The sequence below is a fragment of the Phodopus roborovskii genome, unplaced genomic scaffold (assembly GCF_943737965.1).
Source record: "Phodopus roborovskii unplaced genomic scaffold, PHOROB, whole genome shotgun sequence".
NCBI lineage: Eukaryota > Metazoa > Chordata > Mammalia > Rodentia > Cricetidae > Phodopus > Phodopus roborovskii.
Window position 1 is genome coordinate 28,425,675 of NW_026126416.1, and position 27,033 is coordinate 28,452,707.

Here is a 27,033-nt window from a genome sequence, read left to right on the forward strand (position 1 = left end):
GAGGAGTCTGCCAGACACACTATGGTCAATAGGCTAAAGATGAACATTACAGAAGAACTTCTGGTGACTGACCAGACTAGTTGTCTCTGTCAATTCTAGAGTTTATATATTATCCTTCTGTGGTCTTTGATGGAATTGAAGACAGATAGTTATGGTTATAGTTTTCCCTAGTTAGGAATAAAGATAAGTTACTTATAGGACTTTAGATTCAACAAAGATAGGATAGATGATGAAATATTTTCTTTAAATCTTGCTAAATGTTAATGGACTGAACATTGTTAACTATGGTTCTTATTTGATAACTGTTTTGATATATTTTTTTGCTATGTTAAGGTTAAAACCCTTCTTTTTATTTTAGAGAGAAAAGAGGAGATGATGGGAGATGTCATTCTCTAAATACGTTTCTCATATTGGTTAATGAATAAAGCACTGTTGGCCAATAGGAAAGCAAGATAGGAGGGACTAGGGGACAAGGAGGTTTCAGGGAGAAGTAGGAGAAGAGTCAACATGTCAGATCAAGAGAGCAGAGGTCCGGGCCCTCTCTCTGGTAAAACAAGACCACGTGGAAATTGATAGAAATGGGTTAACATTTAAGACAGAGCTAGCCAATAAGAAACACTAGTAACAGACCAACAGCTTTATATCTAATACAGCGTCTGTGTGTTATTTGGGGCCAGTGTGGCAGTGGGACCAGGCCAGTGGGAAAAACTGCTCTTAACACTTTTTTTTTTTTTAATGAAGGTTTGAAGAGCTGTCTTCAAACTACCAGTGACAGAAATACACCATACTTCTGCCATATTGGTTGGTTGACTTTTTGTTCAATAAAAGGGAAAAACATTTTTAAATCACTTTGTGGAATATCTGTCCACCAAGTTGTTTTTAATGCTCTAGTAAGAAAATGTGTGCTTTGCCTAGGTTTTAAAAATTATCTTTTTGGGCTTACTTAAGTAACTCAGAGTGATCTTGACAAAAATGAGTTCTTTTGCCTTTCATCCCATAGGAGATATAGGATACAGGATTAAGCAATATTTTATGCTTCTGAATTTTAAAAATGCCATCAAGTTCATGGTCTTTGTAAGCTACATTTACCATTTTCAGGGGGTGTATAGGTTAGAGGAGTTAATGACACTCAACCATTAAGAAGGGGTCCTACTCTTACAGAGTGTCAAAATTCAGTTCCCAACTCCCACATCAGGCATCAACTCATAAACATGGGTAACTGCAACTCCAGGACACCCAATGCCTCTGCCTCTGAGGGTGGCAGCACGTAAGTGCATGTATCCACACCTATGCACATAATTTAAGATAATAAAATCAACCTCAAAAAACAAAGGGGCTGATACCATTGGTTTACTGGTGGACACTATAGCACACCCATAGTGCAAGACATGTTGCCTAGCAGCTGACAGTGTTCCCAGCAGCTGTTGTTATCTCTTTTCATGAGCTGCCTCAACTGCAAAGAACTTCCCTGCCAAGGGTACGTTTCCTCCTGGGAAGGATGCTGTTCAGTGAGTGAGTGATGTGACTGTGACCATCTCCACTTAAGGGGGAAAAGGCTATAAGAAGTAGTCTAGCTCTAAAGTTCCACGGGGTACCAGCTCAGCTCAACTCTGTCTAGACCTGCTTCATTCTCCATCCTTCTCCAGGCTAGGAGCCCAGGGGCATCTCTTAATAACTGTGCCTCCGAGTCTGATTACTGAAACAATTAGCCTCCCAAATGCTAAACACCTGAGCAGTTTTAATGGTTTGTTCATTTTGGTGCCATGTAGAAATGGCCTAAGCAGATTGATGTCATAAAATTAGCTAAATGTAGTTACATATTTTAAAGACATCATAGAGTAAACATAGGCAAGTTGTCATAGCTGATCACAGAAGAAGGCAACTAGTTCCCCTTGGGCTTGTAATCAACCTAATAGACTTTGTTATTCTTAGTAAAACTTACCCACCAACTAAACAAGCAAAGCAACAAAAAGGCATTTTCCAGAAGCAGCAATCAAGCCCACAGTTCACATAGTTCTACTAACTTAAAACACAACCCCTTCCTAGCTAGAGATACAATTTGTCTAACATGTGCCACGTTAGACTTTGTTCTTAGATTCTTAGACAGTGAGTTAATGAATTAATGGAAAAATAACCACTTTCTAAGCTGGCATATCATCTTTATTTAATAAGTATTTGTACTGGAATAAGTTAAATAGGTCAGTGGACACAGTCTTTGAAGAATAAAGTTATTTTTTTAAATCTATTCTTTCAATATCTAGAGACGTTGAAATTGCATTTATTAGTGGTTGACATGAACAAGAGAACTTCCATTTGGTTTCAGTAACTTGCCTTGAAGATAAGCACCAGAGTGCAACGGCTCTTTCAATGTTCCTGCTCTCTTCAGTTAAACAGAGGTAACACAACATTCTCAAAAAGATACCGCTTTTCATGTCCAGAGATGGAGCAGGTGGATTTTTTTAGTAGCAATTCTGTGAATTCCACTTTGTTTTCTCAGGGAACTACATCATAACCATCTTATGTAGACATTAATCTCTACCAGGAAGTTCAGATGCCAGTTTTATATTTGATCTTTGTGATTACTTTTTAGCTTAAATTTTCTGATGTAGTGCTCCCTCTTCACCCAGTCCATGGCTGTTATCCTTAGCCAGGAGGGATGTTATGAGATACTTCAAAATCTTCAGAATGGAGTAGCGATGTGAATGGTGTGTGGATAAAGAATTGCTATTAAATGAAAAAGGTTACCATGACCACAAACCTAACTTGTAACACTTTGTCTCTCAATTACTAGTACAAATATGAGAAGAAATGCAGTGCTATTTGGACAGATGATAAAAAAGTGACCCAAAACGTTCAGGGAGGTGTCAGAAAGTCTAAAGGGTTGAGTGAGTTTAAGGCAACACCAACTATTTTCTTACCTTTTTCATTGATAAAAAGGCAGGACTGGCATATGTCAGAACTTTCCTTGGTGAACTTGGTAACAGTGTAGAAGATGCAGATATAATTATTTTAAAGTCATAAATGACCAAGACATGACTCTTTAACCTACTTTGGTTTTTCTAGCTTGGAGATATGCTTTTAGAAATGACTGACCATGGGAAAGCTACTAGAGTTACGGGCCCAGAAAAATGTTTCTCTTTCAAAAGATGGAAGAGGAAACTGTGGAAATTATATAAATAGACATTTAATAGGTAACGGTTGACACTGAAGGCACTGATGATAACTCAGCTTTCCACTGCAGGCAAATTTTAAATCATCTATTTAAAAGGGAAAAAGTTCATTTTGGTTCTCTGCCTTGTCAGTTTCAGCCAAGGTCATGTGAGCCCAATTTTGGTTCTAGAATGTGACACAGGAGGGCTGTTTACTTGGTATCTGGAGGAAAGGAAGGGCCAGGGTCTCACTCTCCTTTCAAGGTCATCTCTGTAGTGACCTTCTGATGGGAGATGCCATTCTGTATATATGTTTCTCATACTGGTTAATGAATAAAGCACTGTTGGTCAATAGGAAAGGAAGATAGGAGGGACTAGGGGACAAGGAGGAAAGAGGAAGTAGTAAGGAGGAGTCAAGATGGAGAGTCTGGAGAGAGAGAACCACCGGCCCCTGCTCTCTGGTAAGACCACGTGGAAATACATAGAAATGGGTTAATAATTAATACAGAGCTAGCCGATAAGAAACTAGTACCTGGCCAACAGCATTATATCAAATACAGAGTCTCACTGTGTTATTTGGTGCTGGTGCAGCAGAAGGACAAGACCAGCGGTGGGAGGAAAAACCTTACTCCTTACAACCTTCTTTTGCCAAGGTGCATCTCTTCCTAAAGGTTTCACTGTCTCCCATAGTCCTGTAGCTATAGTTAGAAGCCAGGACTTAGACGAACCTTTGAAGAAAACTTCTGATATCAACAGCTAAATCCACTTCCTTTTGCTAGTTAGCTGTTAACATGATGAACCAGAGAAACAGGAACACCATGGTTTAGTGACTTTGGCAATTTATGGACATTTAAGTGATGACTACAAAATTTGACATAAAACTTGTCTGAAATTATATGTAGAGTTGAGATTCAAAAGAATTCTAATGACTTAAATTCTGAGATGGAACCTGAACATAATACCTAATAGAAATATTTACAAAAGGCTTATATTTGAGAATGAAGGAGAGAAATGTGTCAACTGAAAATGGGGGAGATATTGCTTGATAATAAAATAAGTGTTCAAATTGAAACTCATCATAAATTCATATAAGCTGAAGATATGAAGTGGTTGCTTGAATAGCAGAGGCAATCTTAACTTGAATGGGATCAAAGGATCAAAAATGGTAATACCATGATTATGCCCCAGTCAGACAGGAGTGATTTAATTAATAATTGTATTCAAAGTATTTATTGCACTGCCATATGGGAGTAGATATGGCCTCTCTACTCAAAACGAGTCCCTAGCAAGGGAAGGAAGCCATGTTCAAAAAAGAATAAAATAATTCAGTCTTCTACATGGGTAATGAAAAAGAAAACAAATTACATTCAACATTTACTGCCTTTCTTCTATGTAGTGCTCTACACATATTTTATCTCCTCAGTGGCCATATTGGTTAATTTTATTATCTTCTACATATTTAAAAGGAATGGAAAACATTGCTTCATGTGAGCAGCAATGAAGATCTGCACAAATACGTGTAAGAGAAGTGTAGGTTAAAAGCTATTTATAAAGTCAGGATTTGGCATATTATGGAATGTGGTAAGCCATGAAACTCCACCAATGACAGCTCCACCCTATTAAGTTTGAACAAATGTAAAAACAGCTTTTTAATTAAGCATAAAGTAAGAAACATTATAGATTTAGAAAGTAAATGTAAATTTGGACGTTGTCAATTTGAGGTTCTCATGTAAGGAGTCAACCCAGATAACTTTGTGCAACACAAAGTTCCTAGTGTGGGGAGAATATTTTAGGTATGTTCAAGCAAAACTGATGTAGATGAGTAAAATGCAGGATAGAGATATCACAATACACAGAAGTATTTGCAATCTTCAACTAAAGAGAAGGAGACATTGTTGAAATGGAACACTGAAGAAGACAATAAATACAGTCAGACTTTTAAAGTGTTTTCTACTCTAGATTTGTTCTAGACTGGTCAAGGACAATTTTCTTGTAAGCCCAGCAAGAAGCTATTTGCTATTACCAGATAGAATTTGAATGTATAAAAAAAATCCACTATTAATAAACCACAATACATGCTTCTGTTGCAGAGGGAAAATAAGATCACCCAGTAGACCTGTAAGAAGTGCTCAGGATCATGAATAAATCTACAGAAGGAACTCACACAAAACTAAGAAAGTCGAAGTTTCCTGATGGACCGTTGAAAAACTAATTCTGCAAGAATGGAAACTAGGCACTGATAAGTAAGGCCTGATATCTGAATTATTTCACCATTATAGAAATTTCTAGAAGGTTAATAAGTTGAAGAAATTTTTTGTATAAGGGCTAAAGAGGAGATAAAATTGGATGGTAATAAAATTTGATAAAAAAAAGTTTTACTTCTGTAAAAGCAAAAGGTGCAGGATAATACATTCAAATTTGAATCATTCTCAATAAGAAGGACTTAACCAGATATTTGATTTTTCATAATAAATCTAAGTCAACTCATTTAATGTTTAAAGAACTGCAGCTTATAGTTTTAAACAAAATTGAGTTGAAAAAGGAAAGGATGATTTTGTTAATATCTTAAGAGGAAAAGCTTAGATTTTAATGTTCACCTTTAAACCAAGTGGCATATAGGAGAACCGTTGAAAAGGAGGTGGACAAAGGTTCACAAGAAGCCTGCTTATTGATTTAAACTCAGTACAAATAGGTAGATAAATACAAACACAGAAGCACATTAGCCTTCTTATTCAAGACATGGTTCACAGAGCACTCAAAACACTAGTATTTGAGGCTCAGCTTTTTCAAACAATTTCCCAAACTTTCCTATATTATATGACATATAAAATGAATGCCTTGTCTCAGTTCAATAGCAACTAAGTCTGAAGTTTTGAGAATGTATCATTAAGTTTTCTGAGCTTTGCGCCTTTCTGTCGATGTGGAGTACATTATATAAAATATTACTAATAACTATAATAAACAGAAGTCTTCAGTTGCAACATTGACTAATTCATGATGAATAAGGTCTCAAAAATACTTTCACATAAGGAGTAAAGACAAACTTTCATTTTTCATAATTGGGAGAAATAGGGAAGTAAAGATTCATTAGGTTCTATAGAATAAATCTAGTAAAGCTTACCTCAGGAGGAAAATAATATTCCAATACCTAAGAAATAGGTTCCCTGAGAACTAGAAGATGGATGAAATACAAGAGAGATAGATTATAAAAGAGTATAACTAAGAACTGAAAAAAAAAGCCCTTATGAAAAATGTGGTTTTGAAAAGAATAAGTGAATTTTAAAAAGGGAGTTGGATGTAAAGGTGAATCCAGGTTAAATTTACTTTAAATGGGATACATCACAAAAATGGGTAACATCAACACTGCTTCGTTTAAATATCAGGATCTCGCTATATAATGACTGAAGGATTAAAGTGTATTTTTGTACTAAGTCTGATGCTGATCAAATACTGCTTGGAACTCCAGCCACTGGAATTAATGATTAGATACTTCAGGTTGTGAGCAGCTAGATTCAAAGTGTCTTTTTTCTTTCATGGCTAACGTCATGTTTGCTCTGTAAGTCCTGATGAGTCATAGCACTGGGCCATGGCAGTACCTGTAGATATCAAAAGGCCCAATGCCTTGGAGTTGCTTTGTAGTTAGCAACAAATAACTGTCAATGATGACAATAACAAACCTCTGTGCTCAGTTATCTAAATCACATCACTGCCAGTAGCCCACCAGGAACAGCATTTTTATACCTGCTCATGCATGTAGCCTCTCCTGTCCATGAATGACTGTGGGAGGTAATTCTCTTTTCCTCTGTGAATTGTTTACTGATTAGGAGCTATCAAATTTGCTTTTCAAAAACAGTTATTTAATTTTCACACAATAACATGCAATTGCAGAAGCCAATGGTAAAATATAGGTACCTCCTAAAATCACACAAGAACCTCCTGTGTCTTTATTTTAATCAACAGGTTTTTTTCTTATTGTTTATTTATCTAGTAATAACATCTCAAACATTAAATCTGAAATAGTTACAATTGAAGTGCAATATTATATTCTAGGTAAAAAAAAAAAAACCTCTAATGAGAGGATACTTGTAATTTCATGAAATGAGACATGCAAACTCAAGCTTAAAAAATTATGAAACCTTCTGTACATAAACAACAGACTATAAAATACAAAGATTGTTAATTCTATTAAAATAAGGAACAGCAGAAAGTATTATTGAGGCTATATCTGCACAGAGCTATCATTTAAGAATGGATGTGTTGGAATCAAAGGAAATCCTTAAATTACAAACCCAGATGTCTTCATCATGCTGAAGTACATGCATTTTGGTTTCCTAGAGTTCCAGAACCTCGGGATCTTCAAGAATCTACCCCCAAAACCCTGGAGATGTCAACCTTGAGAGATTTTCCTTAAGAGAATATTTGGGTGGCTCCTCAGACACCCATTCCTTCCAAAGCACTGGTAAGCTTCATCTGGAAATTCTCAACATGTCCCATTAAAGAAGCCTAGACCATCGTTATTATTTCTACCTTGTGTTGGCTCCAGTTGTCTTCTACATGTTAAGCTGCAGGAAGCATGGAAACTTCCTACAAGACATCATGGGAGAAACATCAGCGATCTGTACACACACACACACACACACACACATACACACACACTTTCTTTCTTTCTTTTTTGACATCATCAGCAGCTGCAGAGGCATTCTTTCCTTTTCAGAATTTGAGCTCACCAAAACCTACAGACTCTCCCTGCCCCCCACCCGGCTCTCCTGCTTCTGAAATCCAAGAGAATAAGGACACCTTCTCCTCAGGACTGGCGCTGGAACCCTGTTGGTGAATGCTGAGGAAGGGGGAGAAAGTTACTTCGCAGGCAGCAGGGATGGATAGGCTCACCTTCCATGTTTGTTGCCATGGAGATGAATTCCAGCCAGAAGACTTGTTGGCAGGTTTGTCTGTGCTTGCCGATCGGTTGAATGCAAACGGCGTGTTCTGAGGACCTGCGTGAAGTCACAGGACCGTGGGTAGCGCTTTTCTGGCCTACGTGTATAAATGTCTGTGCCTGGGTGAGAAACAGGACACGGACAGCTGCGGAAGGACGTGCGCGCGAGTGTTTGCAGGAAAATGTGTGTGTATTTCTCTGGTGTGGCAATGTGTAAATATTGCACTCAGGTGAATATGCGAGCAAAAGAGGAGGAACGTGAGATGAGGAAGGGACTCTAACAGCAGCAACAGGGTCTGTTCTTCAGGTCCATTAGATAGAGCAGAGACAAGGGCTCGTTTTTCACTCACATCGCACCCTGAAGCAATCAGGGTTCCTCACTATTTGTGTTTCCTAGGGTAGTGAGGGGTTAATTATTTCATTGCGAAAATCCTTACCTCTGCTGTGTCCCCAGCTGTGCTGAAGGCATTTCACTGTGCGTGGAAACAGCAGTCTCGAGTTGTTAAGAGGCTCTAAATTTCTATATTTCCTTTGATCAGACAAAGGAAACACACACACACACACACACACACACACACACACACACTCACACACACACGGAGTGAAAGGTGTATTGGTTTAACTGAAAACTGATGCGTCATTTAGTCGTTTAATGTTCCTTTCACTACCCACACCCCTTTCCTCGTAAGCCCCACCCCACCCCTTTCCCGCAGACTCCTGGAGCTGTCCGCAGTGCTGAAACGCGGAGGAGAACCTCACTCCTGCCAGAAGAATCCTAACTAGCTGTGACAAAACCATTAGGTTGAACGATGCTGGTGTTCTAAAGTGTTGATTATACACATTGCAAACAGACAGCACTGGAAGCAAAGCGGAATACATCAAAGCAACAGACACTTTTCGTCTCATCTCTCCTCGAGGTTTATCCACACTCAGTTTTAATATTTCTTAATTGTAACCATATTTTGACTCTCTTCCCAGAACCTACCCTCTGGCAAGCACCTGTAGATTCCCTACAAACTTAATTGTTTCTCTTATGAGCCACTGAATTGCTAATATTTGTGGAGAATGTAGATACAGAACTTGGAAATTATTATTTCTGTTGTTATTTAGCTAAGAACACAGAATGTGACCAGATTTAATAATGAAGACAAATTCTATGGCCACCTCGAGTATTATTACTTAGGAAATTTAATGATCCTATATTTAAAAAAAAGTTTCACAGAGAATAAGTGTCAGTGGAGTGCCTAGTCACAAATGGAAAATCTACATCACCCCCCCTTCAAAGCTCATAGGACCCTGAACAATAGGAAGAGGAAAGATTATAAGAACCAGGGGATGGATCAGAGTGAAAAGGTGTTTTCTGATCAAGACAACCCTGCTTCATTCATGAACTCACAGTAGCCACACAGGACCCACACAAGACCAAGCCAGCTGGCATTCTAATATGGTGTGGGGAAGGGATCATGAGTGTCCACCCCTAATTGATGAGTTATTAACATTTGATAGCTTCTGGGGTGAGGGGAAGATAGTTTTTAAGGTTTTAGTCCCTAGTAGGTTGATCAAATTTCTGTATATAGCCTTATACCTAGGTGTCGAAGCATATGGTAAGCACAAATTCAGTGGGTTATTTTTTATTTTAAGGAGTAGAGAGGAAGTAAGGATATTATGGGCCTGGGATATAATTGGCCCCTATTAGATGTAAAAATATTAAGACCTGTTAAGGAGTAACTGACCTACTTGTGTGCTGTGAAAGGATGGAAAATGTGTGTTCTTCCAGTGGCATGCTCAGAGCTTTCATAATACTCTAAAACAGTTGCTTGAATTTTAATGTAGTTATGAATTTCATATTTGTGAGAATCAGAAGATGCTGATTCAATAGGTATGAGTTTATGTCTCAGAATTATTCATTCCTAACATCTGTCAGAACCGAACATAGAGGATCCTAGTCTTGCAACCACACTTCAAGTGGGCAGGTACTGGAAGTATTGTATTCTAGCAATTCAGTTCCTTGTAGAGTCCAAACAATGAGGTAATTTTCTCTGATCTACATTTTAATATTATTTCACTGGCTGGAGAGATGGCCTAGTGTTTAAAGGAGCCCTTGCTGATTGTGATGACTTGGATGAAAATGTTCCCTATAGGCTCATATATTTGAATATGTGGCCTCCAATTGTTCTGTTTTGGGAAGAATAATGAGGCAGCCTTGTTAGAGGAGGTGTGTCACTGAGGATTTACTTTGAGATTTCAAAATACTCTTTCCATTCCCAGTGTCTCTCTCTGTCTCGTTCTTGCAGATCAAGACGTGAGCTCTCTGTGGGCTGATCAACCCTGCAACTACCCAGGAATTAGTATTATGAGCTGGCCCACCCCTACATCCACCCATCTGTGATCTGCTGGAACACATGAAGGGACCTGTCCTGCAGACCCGAAGCTGCAGGATCTCCAGGACACAGGGCCACAACAGGATATCCAAGAGGAGTTCCAGTGAGGCCCAGCATCCACCATGTAGCAGAAACCAGAGGTCTTGAACCAGATCAAAGACTCTGCAATGAGCACTTGCAAATAAATATATATGGATAAAAGGGCTTACTGCTCAACTCACAGTGTCACACTACAGCTTCTATGAGACTGATTTTTCCTTTTCGTTGTTTTTCTAGTCTTCTCTTAAATTTTATTTTTGGGGTGTTGCAAGGTCAAAGGGCAGATATGAAGGTGTTAGGAAATGAATGGGATGAAGATTCATAATGTGACAGACACAGTGAATAAATAGAAAATTTAAAAAAGATGTGAGTTCTCAGTTACTTCTCCAGCAATACCATGCCTGCCTGTCTGCTGTCATGCTCCCTGCCATGTTGGTCATGGACTCTCACCCTCTAGAACTGTGAGCTCAACATTAATTCTTTCTTTTATAAGTTGCCTTGGTCATGATGTTTTATTACGGCAATAGAAAAGTTACCAAGATTTTTCTCTTCCAGAGGACCCCAGTTTGGTTCCTACCGCCCACATGACAACTCGTAGACAACTGTAATGCCAGTTTTGGTGGATCAGAATGCATTTTCTGTCTCTTAGCTCACTAGTACATACATGGCATATATGAATGCAGTCTATACTACACATAAACAAAAATAAATATAAATTTAAAGAGGAGGCTGTTATAAAAACTAATCTATTTAAATAAGCATAGAAATTATTCTTGTAACATTTTGTTTGTATAACATTAATAAAATATTTGTGAATATGTTTTACTTTATCCTAATTTTTGTGGTATATGGAACAAGGCTATATTTGATATCCTCCGTGTGTGTGTGTGTGTGTGTGTGTGTGTGTGTGTGTGTAGTGGGGGCAAATATGCTATGGTACATATTTAGAGGTCAGTAGACAAGCTGTAGGAATCAGTTCTCTTCTTCTATCAAGCGAGTCCTGGAGATTGAACTTTGGTATTCAGGTTCGGGAGCAAGTATCTTTACATTCTGAACCATCCTGCCAGCCCACTAGGTCCTTCCTCAGTGTTCTCAAGGGCTCTTAAACACAATCCACAATCATTTTTTTTTTAATAAAGCTTAGCTTAAAGAGTCAGAACCAAGTGGCATGGATCTGATACAGAGATGAACTTCATTTCAGAAAACATTATCATAGCTGGAGACTTTAAATTGTCATTTTATGACATTAAATATGGTTCTATGGTAAATGCCTATGAAGCCTAATCTTAAAGACCAATGTTCTAGAGTTAAAGAGATGGTCCAGCAGTTAAAGTGTGTACTACAACTAATGACCACCTGTAACTCCAGCTCCAGGGAATCTAATACTTTGTCTGGTCTCTGTGCTCACCCACATGCAGGTGGCATACACTTTTACACACACACACACACACACAAATCTTTTAAAATATTTGGGTGTTCTACAATTCTCATTCAGCCTATAAAAATGAGACAGTGTTATCATTTGATCATTGATACCACAAGTCCATACATAGATTTTGAAGATTGTTCTGGGTGGTTTGCTAATTTTTTAAGATTTATTTTATGTGTATGAGTGTTTTGCCAACATGTATAAATATACACCATTGCATGCCTGGAGCCCACAGAGGTTGAAAGAGGGCATGGGATCCCCTGGAATTGCAATTGTGGATAGTTGTAAACCACCATGTGGGTGCTGAAATCAAGCCCAGGTCTTATGAAAAGGGAAACAAGCACTCTTGACTGCTGAGCCATCTCTCCATCCCCCTGGTTTCCTATTTTAAAAAATCATAGATCATTTAATACAGTGCTTCCAGCTAATGCTTTCTAACTGATGCCAAAGGAAAGATTTAACTGCAAATTAGGCTCTTTGGTGTTAGTTGGCACATGACCTTGATCTTTTCAAGCTATATGGAAGACGATGATGTTCTCAAAAGCCTGAAAAGTGGCCCATTTAGGAGCGTGTGATTAAAAATCCATTATGTTCCATCCAAAGAAAAATTAGATTTGTTATCTGTCCTTGAAGAGAGTGTTGTAATTATTATTGTAAAGCAGTGTAAAACTTATTGTAAAGCAGTGTAAAAGCCCCTGCAAAGTTCTATAGATGTTAATATACTACTTATGTTTTATTTTCCATTGTATAAGGACCAGTGAATTAATGCAACTTAAAATGAACATGTGCCTTTCAAATTCTTGCACAACTTCCATAGAAACTATTGAAAGAAATGAAACTCATTAATGGCCTTCTAAGTAATGGCTTTCAGGAGACAATGATTTACTTTCAAAATAAAAAACCAACTTGTGATTGACATTGTTTGTACATCCCCTGGTTAAATCACCCTTAACATGCCTTGGTGCTATACTGGACTTTACCTACAAATATTCTATTGGAAGAACTCCTAATTTACACACACTGCTTGGCTTCCTTATAGGGTTGTTATTAGATATATATACCCAACACATTTCCTACTACTTTTTCTTTAAGATGTTAAGCAATTTAGAAAGCTTGGAAATTTCCTAAGAAGTACAGCTTACAATACAAATAGAACTCTCATACCCATTCCTTATTTAATCAAACCAGGCCAAGCATTGTTTTTTCTCATATATAGTAGAGACTGTGAGATGAATCACGTTTATTGCTTCTTTTACCTGCTCCCCCCCCAGCCCCGGGATATCAGAGTCAAATTAATCACTAAAAATTATCACCTCAAATGTTCTTCTAAATTTGTTTCTTTCTTCTATTTAGTTGTTTCTTGAATTTTTTAAAATTATTATTTTTTTAAAATTCAGTTTGTTGTCACCTGAAAAAATAATAACATTAAATCAGAATTGGAGTAAATAAATTAATGTCATTACTCACAGCCAAAATGATGACTTTTAGGTGAGTGTATATGACAGTTTTATGTATTTATTCATATAATTTGTTATAATAGGATATTGAAAGATAAGAAACTATATAACCTAATTATTATGGGAATAAAAATCCAAATTATAATAATACTAAATAAAAAGTTTGTACACCCCAAGAATCCTCTCCACTGATGCAGCAATCCAAATCAGACCAAATCAAACCCTTATGTAAGGAATGCAGTGCTCAGGGATGGTCTGCCTGTCCCACAGAGAGGAGATGAGAAAGGCAGACCAGAAAAACCATGAGTCTGCTTTCTGGGAGGCAGTTTAAATACCCTGTGGGAGTGGTCTTGAGCATCTCTGGGACAGTGGTCATCATTTGGTGGGCTTTCTGAGATGTGATATGGTTTGGAGAGAGATAGGGGAGGGGGCTGGGATGGAGCTTCCACCATAACACTAAATATTAAAATATTAAGTTGGCTGAAAGGAGTTTCAATTTTATAATTATAAATTAGCTTAACTTTAAGCAGTGTATTCCATTTCTTCTTCTAGATCCTAAATGTTGTCCTTTATGACTAGGTCTTCTAATTAAGTTAGAGATCAGAAGTGTTGGTTTCTGGGTGTGTTCTGTTGGTGTCTTCATTACTCTCTACATTGTTATTACTGTTATCATTATTGAGACATCGAAATAGTCTCTTACTGAAGCTCAGACTAGCTAGGCTGACTGGCCAATGTGCTTCAGGGATCCTCCTGACCCCACCTCCTCATCATGGGGTTACATATGCATACATCACCCCCTGCTTTTGCAGGGCTGCAGAGGAATCAAACTCAGGTCCTCACATTTAAATCACAGTTCAGCTTCGACAAGGAGCCGCCTCCCCAGCCCCTGCAGGTATTCATCTCTGCCTACCTTGTGAGATGTGGAACTTAGAAGGAACTTACAGGAACTTAGAAGGCACTACAGCCAGCCTCACTCAGAGTGCATTTTAGCAAGACTACTGCAATGAAACAGAAAGCAAGCCCTTCATCCTTCCAGGGGGAGGTTTTGTTTGCCTGGAGCCTCTTCACTGGTGATTTTTGCCTCCAAGGTTTTTATTGGAATAATGTCCTGGAGTCACAATAAAGCCAAGATGGTTTCTCTTTTTTTCTGGAATCCACATCGTCTGGTTGGTGGTTGGCTGAGGTAGAGTCTTCTAATGTGATTATTCCTTTTATTGCATAGTATAGTTAACTCAAACATTGGGTAACCAAATTGATTTGTTGAAGAAATATATAGACTAATTTTGATATAATTATTTAACTTTTTACATTAGAAACTTTAATAATCTAGTGAATTTAGAAATTATTTAGACAATTTGTATTTTGAAGTTGATTGATTAAAAAACAAAACAAAACAAACAAACAAACAAAAATTTCCCTTGTCAGTCTTGAATGTCGTTTTTTACCTTTGCACTCCATCAGTTTTAATCTTTTTGGAGGAAGGGGTCAGGATGTTTTTGAAATTTCGGTAAGATATTATCTGCTACTTCTCCAAAAGAGACACAATCACAGAAATTTTGCTCTGCATTCGGGCACATCCTGGACCCCCTAGAGGGTCATTCATTCCCATCATCCCAGTGTTATTCAAGCAGACCAGTTAAAAGCTTCCATGACAATTAAATGGAGCACGAGCTCACCCCCGTTTTGCAGCTAAGTAGTGAGTGCTTTCAAGTTCTGTTTTTGTTTTGTCTTGTTTTTAGTTACACTATTAGCTTCCTTTCTTTTCTCCTTAACCTCTCCCCACCCCAAGATCATTTTATCATCTGAGATCTCAAGCCAGTGCTGATTGTGCTGAAATGGGATGGCAGGGTTTGGTAATGGGATGATTGGATCAGAAAATGACTGTGTTGGATTTTGTCAACAGTGAAGAAATCATCTGAGTGGACTCCTAAGTAAATTGAGCTGATGACACTCCAGTGTGGATAATGATCTAATGCTGGCCTATCTGATGAGTTTCATCGGCAACATTACATTTTGGTAGAAAATCTTTGCAAAGATAGATGCACCCAATGTTTCAGCTCCAAGTGATGATTAAAATGAAGTTTCATTTGATTGGTTTTAATTTTACTGTCCACATGTTTCTAAATAGTTTCATTTAAACCAGAATTCAAGCCATCTACTATACTCTCTGTTAAATAGAATTATATGTTACTTACAGCACAGTCTCCACAAATTTTTGAGCCATGAATAGTAGGAACCGACTCAAGTTATTTCAAAATCCATTTTTTTTTCTGTTACAGTATATGATTCTATAATATCAGTTAATGCAAAACTGACAAATGGGGATGAAAAAGATTGAGGAAAATCATTGTTTTATACTTTCTTTTCTCCAGTGTGTTATGTTTTGACTGCGAAGATAAAAAATAAAATGCTGAACTCTGAGTCCACTTACACAGCTGAATGAGGCAAGCTCCGAGTTTATCACTCTGTGATGCCCAGGATACATTCATGCAGTCCCCTTTCCCCTTGGCTCAGCTGCACTGCCTGGGGTATGTTGAAAATTCCTATTTCATTATTTTTCCTTATCTTTGTATAAGCTTTTCATAATACTGTCTGTTATGATAAAGCTTGAGGGGAGCCTTGCATGGGGAACTTGGCTGATTCCATGTCGGTCGGGTTAGGTTGACGAAGGCAGAGGGACAAAAATGCCAGGCAGACAGAGCTTAAGTGAGAAGTTTTATTAAAAAGGGGAGGGAAGGGGAAAGGAAAGAGAACCCAGGTAAAGAGACATAGAGAGGACAGAAGAGAAGAGGGAGACAGGAAAAGTTCTGTCTGCCCCAGGGAAACCTGGGGGGGGGGGGTTAGAGCAGGAAAGAGAAGAGGATGGAAAAGAGAAAAGAGGAGAGCGGAGAAACAGAGCTGGAAAAGAGAGGAAAGGGGAAAGAGAGGGCAAGTGTGCAGGGGTCTTTCTTTTAAAGTGGTCCTTTACACCTGGGCTGACCAGGTTACTGCCTGGGTGCATTCTGCCAGAGACAGGAGAAGCCAACATAATGCCTGAATCCTTATACTGTCGTCCTTATCTTCTCATCATTATTTTTGTTCTTAGTCAAATTTATGAAGTCTAAATACATCATAAACTACATTTAAGCTTTCATGATTCAATTATATTACCACTAGCCATAGGTTTCCAAATGCCTTTATAGTCATCTTTATATATTAGAAATGGTGCCAATGGCTTGGAAATTGCAAATAGGGTGTTCCTGGGTACTAGGAGTCTTCAGCTCTTGACAGCCCGTAGGGTGATTCCTTTCCATTCTTGATTTTTTAAACTCAACAATAACTCCTCAACTTCTGCTCTCCAAGCCCAACTAGCTATTATGAAAGCATATAGGGCCCCGAATTAGGTCCTTCCTCCTATAAAATATCTAAATGACAGAATCAAAATGAAAACGATGTAAATACATGCTATCAAATTTGTTTCTATTCACATTCCACAGTTTTGTATAGTTTACCACATTTAAATTGTGAGTTAAATACATTGACACGAAATAAATTGAGTCTACTCTTCTCTAATGTATTATGATAAGTCACATTTATAAACTACTGTAAGACCATTGCTTTCAACAAACCGTATTGATAAGCATCTGTCAATAATGAATGCCTCTTGTTGAAAGGGCTGCCATGGAGCTAAATTCTACAGAGCTCCAACCTGGAGTACTGAAAGAGAAGTTATTTTAGCCCCCAAACATGAAGTTTGGTTATGGACAGCCAAAGGCTTATACAGTGTTTCTATGACATCTGTAGAGTTTTGGGTGTTTGTCTTCCTCTGCAGCTGTTCACATGGAGATCTGCCCTTAGATTTGTTGAATCACAGTTTCCTCATGTATGCTCAATTTTCCAGCCCCACAGGGAGGAAAAAAGCAAAGAACTCATGGGGGAAATTTAGCGCATGCAGAATCCCCTGAATACTATTCCTCACAACTTAGTAGATAGATCTGTGTCGTGTGCACATGCTCATCATCTGCTAGGCACAATACTTCTCTGGACAAACTGCTTTTATTCTGTAAGGAAAGTAGAGAATGGACATAAGACAGGGAACTTGTAGTGCTCTATAGCATAAAGCAAAAGAACAGGTCAAAACCAAATGTGAATGTCGTCATCAGTAAACCAGTTTGAAGTAGTGTTTGTGCATACATCCTATAGAAGTTATTAATCAAATCAGTCCTTTCCATTGACAGTTATTCTCATCATGATCAAGCTCAGTTGTGTATAACAGGAATGCTAAGAAGCAGCAATTTAATCAGGGTGAGCATTTGTTAGTCATTGTAAAAAGCAAGACAGGGTAGAATGACATGATCGTCACTGAGGCTTCATGCCTCATCCTGATTCTTTTTTCCTGCTCCTAGTCTTCCAGTTAGAAGTCACTTCTGAGTCCTACATGGTAACTGTTGCTGTAAACAACTTTTTTATTACAAGCCAATGACGACAGGAGGAGACAAAGAGGACAGAAGGACCATGGTCCTTGCTAAGATCCTGCTACATGTCCCATTCAACATTTCTCTTAGATTTTGCTAATATACCCTCATAGATACATGTAGCTGCAGGCAGAGGAAAGATGTATGGGTTTTTAGTAGTTATCATCATCAATGTATTTCCTATCAGCAGATTAAAAAAAGAAGATGGTTGGTTTTGTCAGTTATCTTCTACATGAGCTTCTAATGATTATCTCCAAATATTCAGAGCAGCACAGGGATTGAACTTCACAATTAATCGTTCTAAGAAATATATTTCCTCCTCCAAATGTTACAATTAAAAGTTGAGAACAATGCTATAAAAATGTAAATATTGAAAATAAAAGCAACCTTGAGTGGTAATCATCTTGGTGCTCTTAGAGTGGGGCTGCCAAATGAGACAGTTAAAATATTGCCATTTCATATCCATGGCTTTGGATGGAAGAAGCCAAGTTCTTCCACGGATTAAGGAGAGGGAGTGTCTCTTCCCATGCAAAGCAAAGTGGGCAGGTCTCTCCAAAACTCACTCTAATCTGCTTTTTGATGGATTTACTGTGTGACACTGAGGTAAAGCTAGGCTGACTTAAACTAAGGAAGCAGTATTTCTTTCTGTTATTTAGTAATAAACATCTATTTCCATCATAGGGTGAATTGCAAAACAGAACAGTGTACAGTACTGTGGATTGAACCTTGTTAGACAAGTACTCTCCCACTGAAATATAGTCTTAGATCTATAAACACTTAGAATGTTTAGAATCTTAGTGCTTCCAAATTTAGTCATTTAATTTGTCATTTGTCCTGCTTTTCTTTCTTGTTTTGTTCGTTTGGTGGTCACGGTCTGATCTTTCTTCTTCTTATTTCCTCCCGAGACGAGGTCTCATGCCCTACTTTGCTTCTTTTGTCTATGTGATAAAACACTGACCAAAAGCAATTTGGTTTCCAGCTTACAGTTCACTCTGGAGGGAAGTCAGTCGGGAACTCAAGGCAGCAACCTGGAGGCAGGAACTGATGTAGAGGTCATGGATGAACACTGCTTACTGACTTGTCCTCATGGCTTGCTCAGCTTGTTCTCTTATATAGTGCACTACCGCCTACCCGACGTTGGCATCACCCACAGTGGAATGGCTCCCTCAAACCAATCACTAATGAAGAAAATGTTTTACAGACATTCCTGCATGCCTGCCAGATGGAGGCAATGTCTCAATTGAGGTTCCCTCTTCCCAGGTGACTCTAGTTTATGTCAGGTTGACAAGAAGTATACCAGCACACTCAAATAGCCTAGGTTGACTTTACAGTTATTATATAGCTGAGAGTGACCCAGAATCCTAGATCCTCCTGTGTCTGTGTCCTGAGTGTTGGGATTACAGGTGTGCCCCTCTATACCTGGCCTGGCCTTTGCACTTTAATTCTTACAAAGAAAAAGGCTCATGGTATCCTAGCTGCCACTCCATTTCATCTCCCCCCCCACCACCACTATCACCACTTTGATGACAGAATTCCATTGGCAATGAGGCACTCACCTATTTAACATCTCCTCCACAGCTCAGTGATTCCTGGACAAAGTTTTGGTCCATTACTGGAAGTGTGTGAGACTTCTCAACAGGATGGTTCCTTCTACTGTGGACAACTTATGACCCACAATGTAGAGAAGATGCCCAAATTGCCAGTGATAGCCTAGGGTCATGGAGCCTCCTTAAGGATCAAAGCCTCACACTAGGATGGTCACAAATTAGGGAAGTAGAACCTGGGCTAATGATTGTGAGGCTAGGATAAATCATAACTAGGACATATCAATGTACTTCATTTTCTTAAAGAGATTAACGAAGTCCATCTTGTTTAGGAAACAATTATTTCCCTTCACTGTTACTAGCAGGTGACAATAAATGATAAGGGATATTAAGCTATTAGCAGAAAAGGCTGGATTTTGGAGTTACATTTCTAATATGTAAGAAGTCTTTTCTCTCTCATACATGTATGTAAATATGCATTCCGATTTTTGAGTTAGAAAGCCAAATGGTCTTGTAACTTCACTCCAGAAATATATTAGTTTCTTTTCTGTTGCTGAGATAAAACACCATGGCCAAGGCAAGTTACAGAAGGAAGTTTATTTGGTTTTATAGTTCTGGAGGGATAAGAATCATCATGTAGGGGAGGCATGACATCAGGCAGGCAGGCAGGCAGGCAGGCAGTTGGGACAGCAAGCTGAGAACTTATATTTTGTAGGAAGCAGAGAGGGTGAACTGGGAACAATATGAGTTTTTAAACTCTCAAAGCCCACCCCTAGTGACACACTTCCTCCAAGTATGTCTCCCAAAAGAGTACCACCAACTGAGGTCTGGGTATTCAAATACATGAGCAAAAGGGGCTCATTGTTGTTCAAACCACTAAAGCATACTTTGTACAATTGTGAAGGACAACAATTTTGCAGTAGGAACTGTGGGAAGAAACTTGAGCACTTGTTATCTAAGGGTTTTTCGATGTTCATACACACACAGAAGAAAAGAGCCAATGAGAGAAATAGAGAAATTGAATTTTACTCTAATCTCTGTAGATTTTGAGACAGTTAAGTATGATGGCAACAATGTGAGTGAAGGAAAGACCAGTGTACAGGGCAGTTTCTACTCTGCATGGAAGCTGCTCTATTGAAGGCAGTCTTCCAGGACCCATCTATTGCAGCAGCCCCTCGCCAGATCCTCAGTTGACATTGCCCTCTGCTCTTTATGCATTCACTAAGATCAGGACTAAACTGTAGGCAGGGAGCCATTTGTCTTAGACACAAAATTTAAACCTCTGCCTACAAAGCGAAGTCATAAAGATAGATGTTTTAATCGAATATTTAAACTGGCACACTATGCAGGATGGGTAAGTCTCATGTATGTGTGTGTGTAATAAATTATGCTTTTATCTTGATCACAGCTCTCAAATAGTAGTATTTACCAAAGTCTTCCTCCAGCAGGGCTCTGGCATTCCTCCTGTACCTTCTATTATGCTTTGACCATGAAGAACTCTCAAAAAGTGTTGAAGTGAGAAAAAGGTTCTGCAGGAATCTACTAGACCAGGGACCATCAGACAAGAGTTTCTTGGTGAAATTCAATGATAGCAAAAGAATAATGGGATGATGAATACTTTGAAAGTTGTTGCAATTTACTACTTCGTGGAAAAATAATCTGGTTTCTCTTTGACTGAAACCCCATGGGCTCCTTAAGAGACAGACAGCAATGCGGTAGCACTTGGTCCTGTAGCTTTCTTTAAATCCTTACCCTGCAAAGGAGGTATTGCTGTCCTCATTGTGAAGAGATGTGTCTTAACCAAGGGATTAGAAGGAGAAAATAGCAGAGGTGAGCTCTCACCCCGACTGTCTTTGCCTGCTTCCAGAACCTATCTGGTATCTGCAAACATTAGCCCCCAGGGTTTGCTGAAGAGAAACACCAATGGAGTGTAGTGAACACCTGTAGTGTCAGGACAACATGCGGGTAGTACCCTCAAGGCAGTTATTTTACTCATCGCTCCATCTCTTATAAAACATGTTGCAGTATGCCACTCACTTTTTAATGGGAGGAAACGTTGGAGGAGGTCTTTGCATTTTTCAACTGAAAAAGATCATTTTAGCGTGAAGTGTAATTATAGCACTCAAGTTAAATTTATGAGATCTTCATATTTAAGGGAAAAAAATTATAACCAAAACTCAAAATGTGCATTTGTAGTTAATCTTGTACAAAATATTTTTTTTTTTTCATTTATCTTTTTTTTTCCAAGACAGGCTTTCACTGTGGACTTGCTCTGTAGACCAGCCCACTGGCCTCAAACTCACAGAGATCAGCCTGCCTCTGCCTCCCTAGTGCTGGGATTAAAGGTGTGCACCATCACCGCCCAGCTTTAAAAATATTTATTTTTATTTCACATGTATGTGTGTTTTTGTATGTAATTACAAGCCCAGTATCTGTGGAGTCAGAAGAGGGTGTTGGCTCCCCTCCATGCGGGTGCTGGGAACCGACCCTGGGTCCTGTTCAAGAGCAGCGAATTATCATCAGGGACCCTTGTTACAGTAGTCCTTGAGAAAATGATGGATAGTCCACATCGATTGCTACCCCGAGAATGTAAAAATTTCGACTTCCTCGCTGACTGCTGATGTCTACAGAAATCCTCAGCCCTCAAAGAAAGCGGTCAACTTGGTGACGCTCCATCAGTTCATGGATGCACCGTACAGACGGTCCCCCGGGTGACTCGTGGGCTTGGCCGATACGTAGAGCATCCATCCACAGAGAGGACGCTAGCGCATTTCCCGTATCCAAAGGCCCCTCCCCCGGAGGACCCCCATCTCTGCGCCCCTAGGCGGACCGCGCTCTCTCCGCAGGTGGCCGCGCCGGAGCCCCGCCCCCCGCTCGCTCCCCAAGTCGCGGGGCCTCGTCTGCTCTCGCGAGATCCGGGCCGCCGAGCGCTCGGGGCCTTTTCAAATCGCGGTCCGTTACCGCTCCGCCGGCCGCCGCCATTGTAGCGCTCGGAGCCCTCAGCGCGGCCGAGGCGGAGCCCGCGGCGGGATGGCCGATGCCGACAAGTCCGAGGCGGCCGCGGGCGACGACTGTCCGCAGCAGCAGCCGGCCGAGCCGCGGCGAGACCCGCACCCCGCCGAGCCCGAGAAGCCGCCGCGCAGCAGCGCCAACGGCGTTAAAATGTATTGTCTCCCCCGGGCGGGCAGGGCGGGAGGCGCGGGCGGCCCCGGTGCGGGAGCAGGTGCGGCGCGGGCGGCCCCGGCCTCGGGCGCGCGGAAAACGGTCCCCTTTAAAGGCCCGAGGTTAGCCTCATCTCGGGGGAGGACCTAGGGATGACATCATCGGACCTTCCCCCCCCCCCGGCCCGGTTCCGAGCCCCGGTGAGGGCCGCGTGTGCCGGGGTGGCTTCTGAAGTGGTAGAGCTCACCGAACCCATTGTGTTCCTTGATTGGCTTTTTGAAAGGGGGACTCGGTGTCCTCCACTCACCCGGTGATGTTTGTGGTCGGTGCAGGCTGTTGTGTTTTTGCTTTTTTGTTTTTTTTTTTTTTTAAACACAAACTCAGTGTGTGGAGGCCTTTATTTTACTATATTGCCATATTATAGTTAGATTACTAGAATATTAGTGTATTTGGCAGACCTGGGAATGGAACCCAGGGCTTCGTGTGTGCTAGGCAGGCGCTAGGCCACCAAAATAAATTTAAAAAAATGACACCCCCCAACCCACAGAATACACTGATTTTAGAAGAAAACCCACCACTTTAAGGTTGGGTATGTCATCTGTGTCTGTAGAGAATTCAATTGGCTTTTAATCCGTAAGATCTTCAGTTATAAGGCAATAGGATGCCTCTTCTTGTCACGTGGGGCCATGTGAAGGCAAACATTTATTTTCCTATGTCCCATTCTGTAAAACTGAACTTGAAAATATGTCAGTCATTTAGTGAAAACACCCTTCACCTCTCAGTTCTGCCTCAGTAGAAAAGCAGTGAACACATGGTCATATTAGGAATGTCTTTCTGGCCTTTTTTTTTTTTTTTTTTTTTTTTTTTTTTGTGCATGTGGAAATGCTTGAGGTAGTGATGGTACCATTGACCAGTCAGTCTCTTGGAATGGACTCAATTGAATTGTTTGCAAATTAGATGGGGTAGCTCTCCTCAGCATCATTATGTCAGTCTTGCTCTTAGGATGACATCATTGGATATTTTCTCATAACCACTGACAGTGTATTTGAGAGGAACTACCCTGTTTCCCTGGGGCCCATGCTGAGCTTTGGAAGTCCAGTGGTTGGTATTTTCTGTTTTCTGAAGCGTATATTCATTCATTTTTGAAATGATATATGTGGAGAGGCACCTTAGTAATGTGTGCCATTAGGCAGAATCCATTGTGTTCCTTTGAGTTGGCTTGGAGTACCTTAAATAGGGACTTGAGCTTCTCTAGTTCCCTGGTGGCATTTGGACAGGCAGCATTTTCAGAGCAGAACTGAGTTTAACAGGTATCTGAGATTAGCACTCAGTACAGTTTGTTCCTGGATGGAACATGTGCGTACTGTGTACCTCCACCACTGAGAAATCAGAGAGCAAGTGAAGCTTATCTCATGTCTGCCAAATTTGGCCTTTCAGGGATTTGCCATGAAAAATGGAAATAAAAAACAAAGCAAAACAGAGTAATAACTGTAACAATACAGTCAGCCTGCATGTCTTTGGATTCTGTTTCCATAGATTTAGTCATGATTTGAAAATACCCCCATAATGCGTCTGTATGGAAAGTAAGCATAGTATATGCATTGTTTTAGGTATTGTAAGTAACGAAGAGATTAAAGTATGTGCAGGATTGTGTTTAAGTCATATGCAGACCCTGCCATTTTGGGTAAAAGACTAGAGCTTATGTGGCCTCTGGGATGAAATGGGGCTGAGGGATCATTTCTATGCATGAGTGTGCCACCCTTTACTCTGGGAGAAAATTAACCATTGAATCCTGTGATGTTGGTACTTGTGAAGCTGGTATCTAAACCATTGTTAGGTCTGAAAATATAGTAACATTTGCATTGCAGGATGCGAAAAGTGGGAAAGTACTATTTTCTAATTTAAGGAGAGAAAATAAGGTGCCAGCAATAAATAGAGAATATTCCATTTTCTAATTCATTTAATTCATTCCTTCTCTGTTTTTCCCAATGTTGAGTAGAGACCAATATACTCTTGAGGATTTCATTGTTGTCTGCTGTGGCAGCATGAGATACAGTGAACAAGGAGGGCCTTAAGTCTTAGGTACATCTACTGTGAACCAGTAGGGGTGTCTGATACCTCAAAACCTTGGGCTTATTACCAGGTTTTTAATGATAAGAATTCATTAAAATCATTGTGATGACTAGATGCTGCTTCACAACATACACTGCTTAGAAGTGAACTACGAGCTGCTGTCACCAGGATCGAAGTGACTGTGTTTAAATTAACTCTCGTCTTTGCACCTTGAGGCCTTAAATTTTAAAGGTCCATCGAGTATATGTTGAAGAAATATAGCAAGAACTTTTGTGATCATGAAACTCATGCAGAAGATTTAGTTGGATTGTTCTTTAGACAGGAATTAAAGATATTGTTCCCTCTTTCTACACTTTAATAAATTGGAAGGAAAGCAGCAATTGTGACTCCTCATTAGTCTTGTATAATTTTAAGTGTATTTATAGTGTGCTGTTTTTAAAATATCCAGTATTTGAGGCAGGGTGAAGTGTTTACTGATAAAGCATTAATTTTATTATGAATGAAGATTACAACTGTGATGTTGGGCCTTCAGCTTTGCTGAGTTATAATTTAAAAAAATGTGTATATTGAAGATAAACAACATGTTTTCATTTGCTCTAAATACTATATGATAATAATTATAATTGAGCTAATTAATATACCCTTATCTTCATGTAGCTAGCATCTATTGTGTTGCAAATGTTTGTGGCGTATTCTCAGTCATTTTTGTAGTATACAGCATGCCATTATTAACTTTAATTATTATATTACATACTGTCTCCTGAACTTATTTGATAATTGGAAATTTATATTCTTAGGCATGCATCTCATTATACTTCTGGTAATGATCATTGTACTCTGATCCTATGAATTTTGTTATTTTATGTTATGCAGTATTCAGCTTCTGTGTCTGGCTTATTTCACTTAGCACACTGCTTTCCAGGTTTTTCTAGGTTGCTGCAGACAGCAGGCTTTCCATCTAATGACAAAATCTCTCTCTCTCTCTTTCTGTTTACATGTGTATATGTATACATACAGAATATATACATGGACACACCCACCTTTTCTTTAACTATTCATTAGTCAGCAGACTTAGTCTTTAAGTTCAGTTCCATATCTTAAGTTATTGTGAATGATCTGGTGAATGAGTTCAGATATTGATGATTTTATTTCCTTTGGTTATATATAAAAAGTGGAATTGCTAGGTCATTTGATAGTTTGGTTTCTGATTTTTTTGAGAAACCTTTAGTTGCTCTCTCATTGTCCTTTAAGTAAACAAAAAGAAGATATCCTAATAATGTATTTATTAGTGAATGGTGAGAGTATTGTAAACAAATGTTTATTACAGTCACATAACCTTCAACCAGGTGAAGACTAGAGGGACTTAGTGCTTTAGAACTCTGTGATTTTCATAGTGGGTTTCATCCAGGATAAAGTAGCCAGAGAATACTTATCAAAAGACTAGATATCTTCTCACCTGACCTCAGACTGGAACATTCAGTGAGTTCAGTGGAAACACATTATTATGCAGATAGTTAGTCAGGGGATTAAAAAGAAAGGTTTGTTATGTCTGCTGTAGCTAGGAACCAGAGGAGAGGCCTTGTACATTTTGGCTGCTTGCTTCTGTTCTCAGAAATGCCACTCTGTTCACATAGAGATAATTTCTAGAGTTGAGCAGTTGAGAAGAACCCTTTGAGGTCATGCCATTTTTTAAGTGAAAGAATAAGGTTGATAGAGAAGACATCCATATCAAAATCTGAATAGATGGTGAAGCAAGTTTAATAATAATGTTTTTTTTTTTTTTTTTTTTTTTTTCCTTGAATGTGGAATGTGGGAGCATTTCTTAAAGATGGTACCACCATCTGTTCAGGGTATAGATTCAGTTTGTTTCCGAGATAGGGTGCTGGCTAGCTTGGTTCTTCATAGTCCAGGCTGGCCCTCAGCTCCTCAGTTCTTGGCAGTCCTTTTCCTTCTACCAGTTGAGTGCTGGTATCACAGGCATAGATCACAATTTTCAGAGAGTTTGGGTGCATGCGTGCATGTGTGTGCACATACTTTCTGAGAGGTTTCTCACTGAACCTAAAGCTCACTGATTAGGCTGCCCTGGTTGTCCAGAGAGGTTCAGGAATCTACCACTCTCCACTGTAGAGTTACAGATGTGTATTTCCATGCTCAGCTTCTTATGTGGATGCTGGAGATCCAAACCTTGATACTCAGTTTTGCATAGCATGTATTTTACCAACTGAGCCATCTTCCCAGCCTCCAGAGTGTGGGCCCTTAACTGATAATAGAGAAATGACAATTTAGCCAGCACATGTTATAGTCAGTCACCATGCTAGCTAGATACAGCATGTATATCTAAGGAGATAGGTTTTATTCTCGTAGACCTTATTTATGTACTTTATTTATGGCATTGTTGTTACCCTTCAG

At 39.4% G+C, this 27,033-nt stretch overlaps 1 protein-coding gene and 1 long non-coding RNA gene across 2 annotated transcripts in view; both read left to right on the plus strand.

The window, feature by feature from the left end:
- The first annotated feature begins 7,473 nt into the window (after positions 1–7,473).
- On the plus strand, positions 7,474–10,477 carry LOC127221525 (uncharacterized). Its single transcript, XR_007834451.1, has 3 exons — positions 7,474–7,608; positions 7,864–8,092; positions 10,380–10,477. It is a non-coding gene; the product is annotated as an uncharacterized LOC127221525 (long non-coding RNA).
- An 11,815-nt stretch (positions 10,478–22,292) lies between these two features.
- The window catches only part of Myef2 (myelin expression factor 2), a 34,126-nt gene continuing 29,385 nt past the window's right edge, over positions 22,293–27,033 (plus strand). The window contains exon 1 of the mRNA XM_051183509.1: positions 22,293–22,553. Within this exon, the coding sequence (XP_051039466.1) occupies positions 22,420–22,553 (134 nt within the window). The 5' untranslated portion in view covers positions 22,293–22,419. The remainder of the gene's footprint in view (positions 22,554–27,033) is intronic.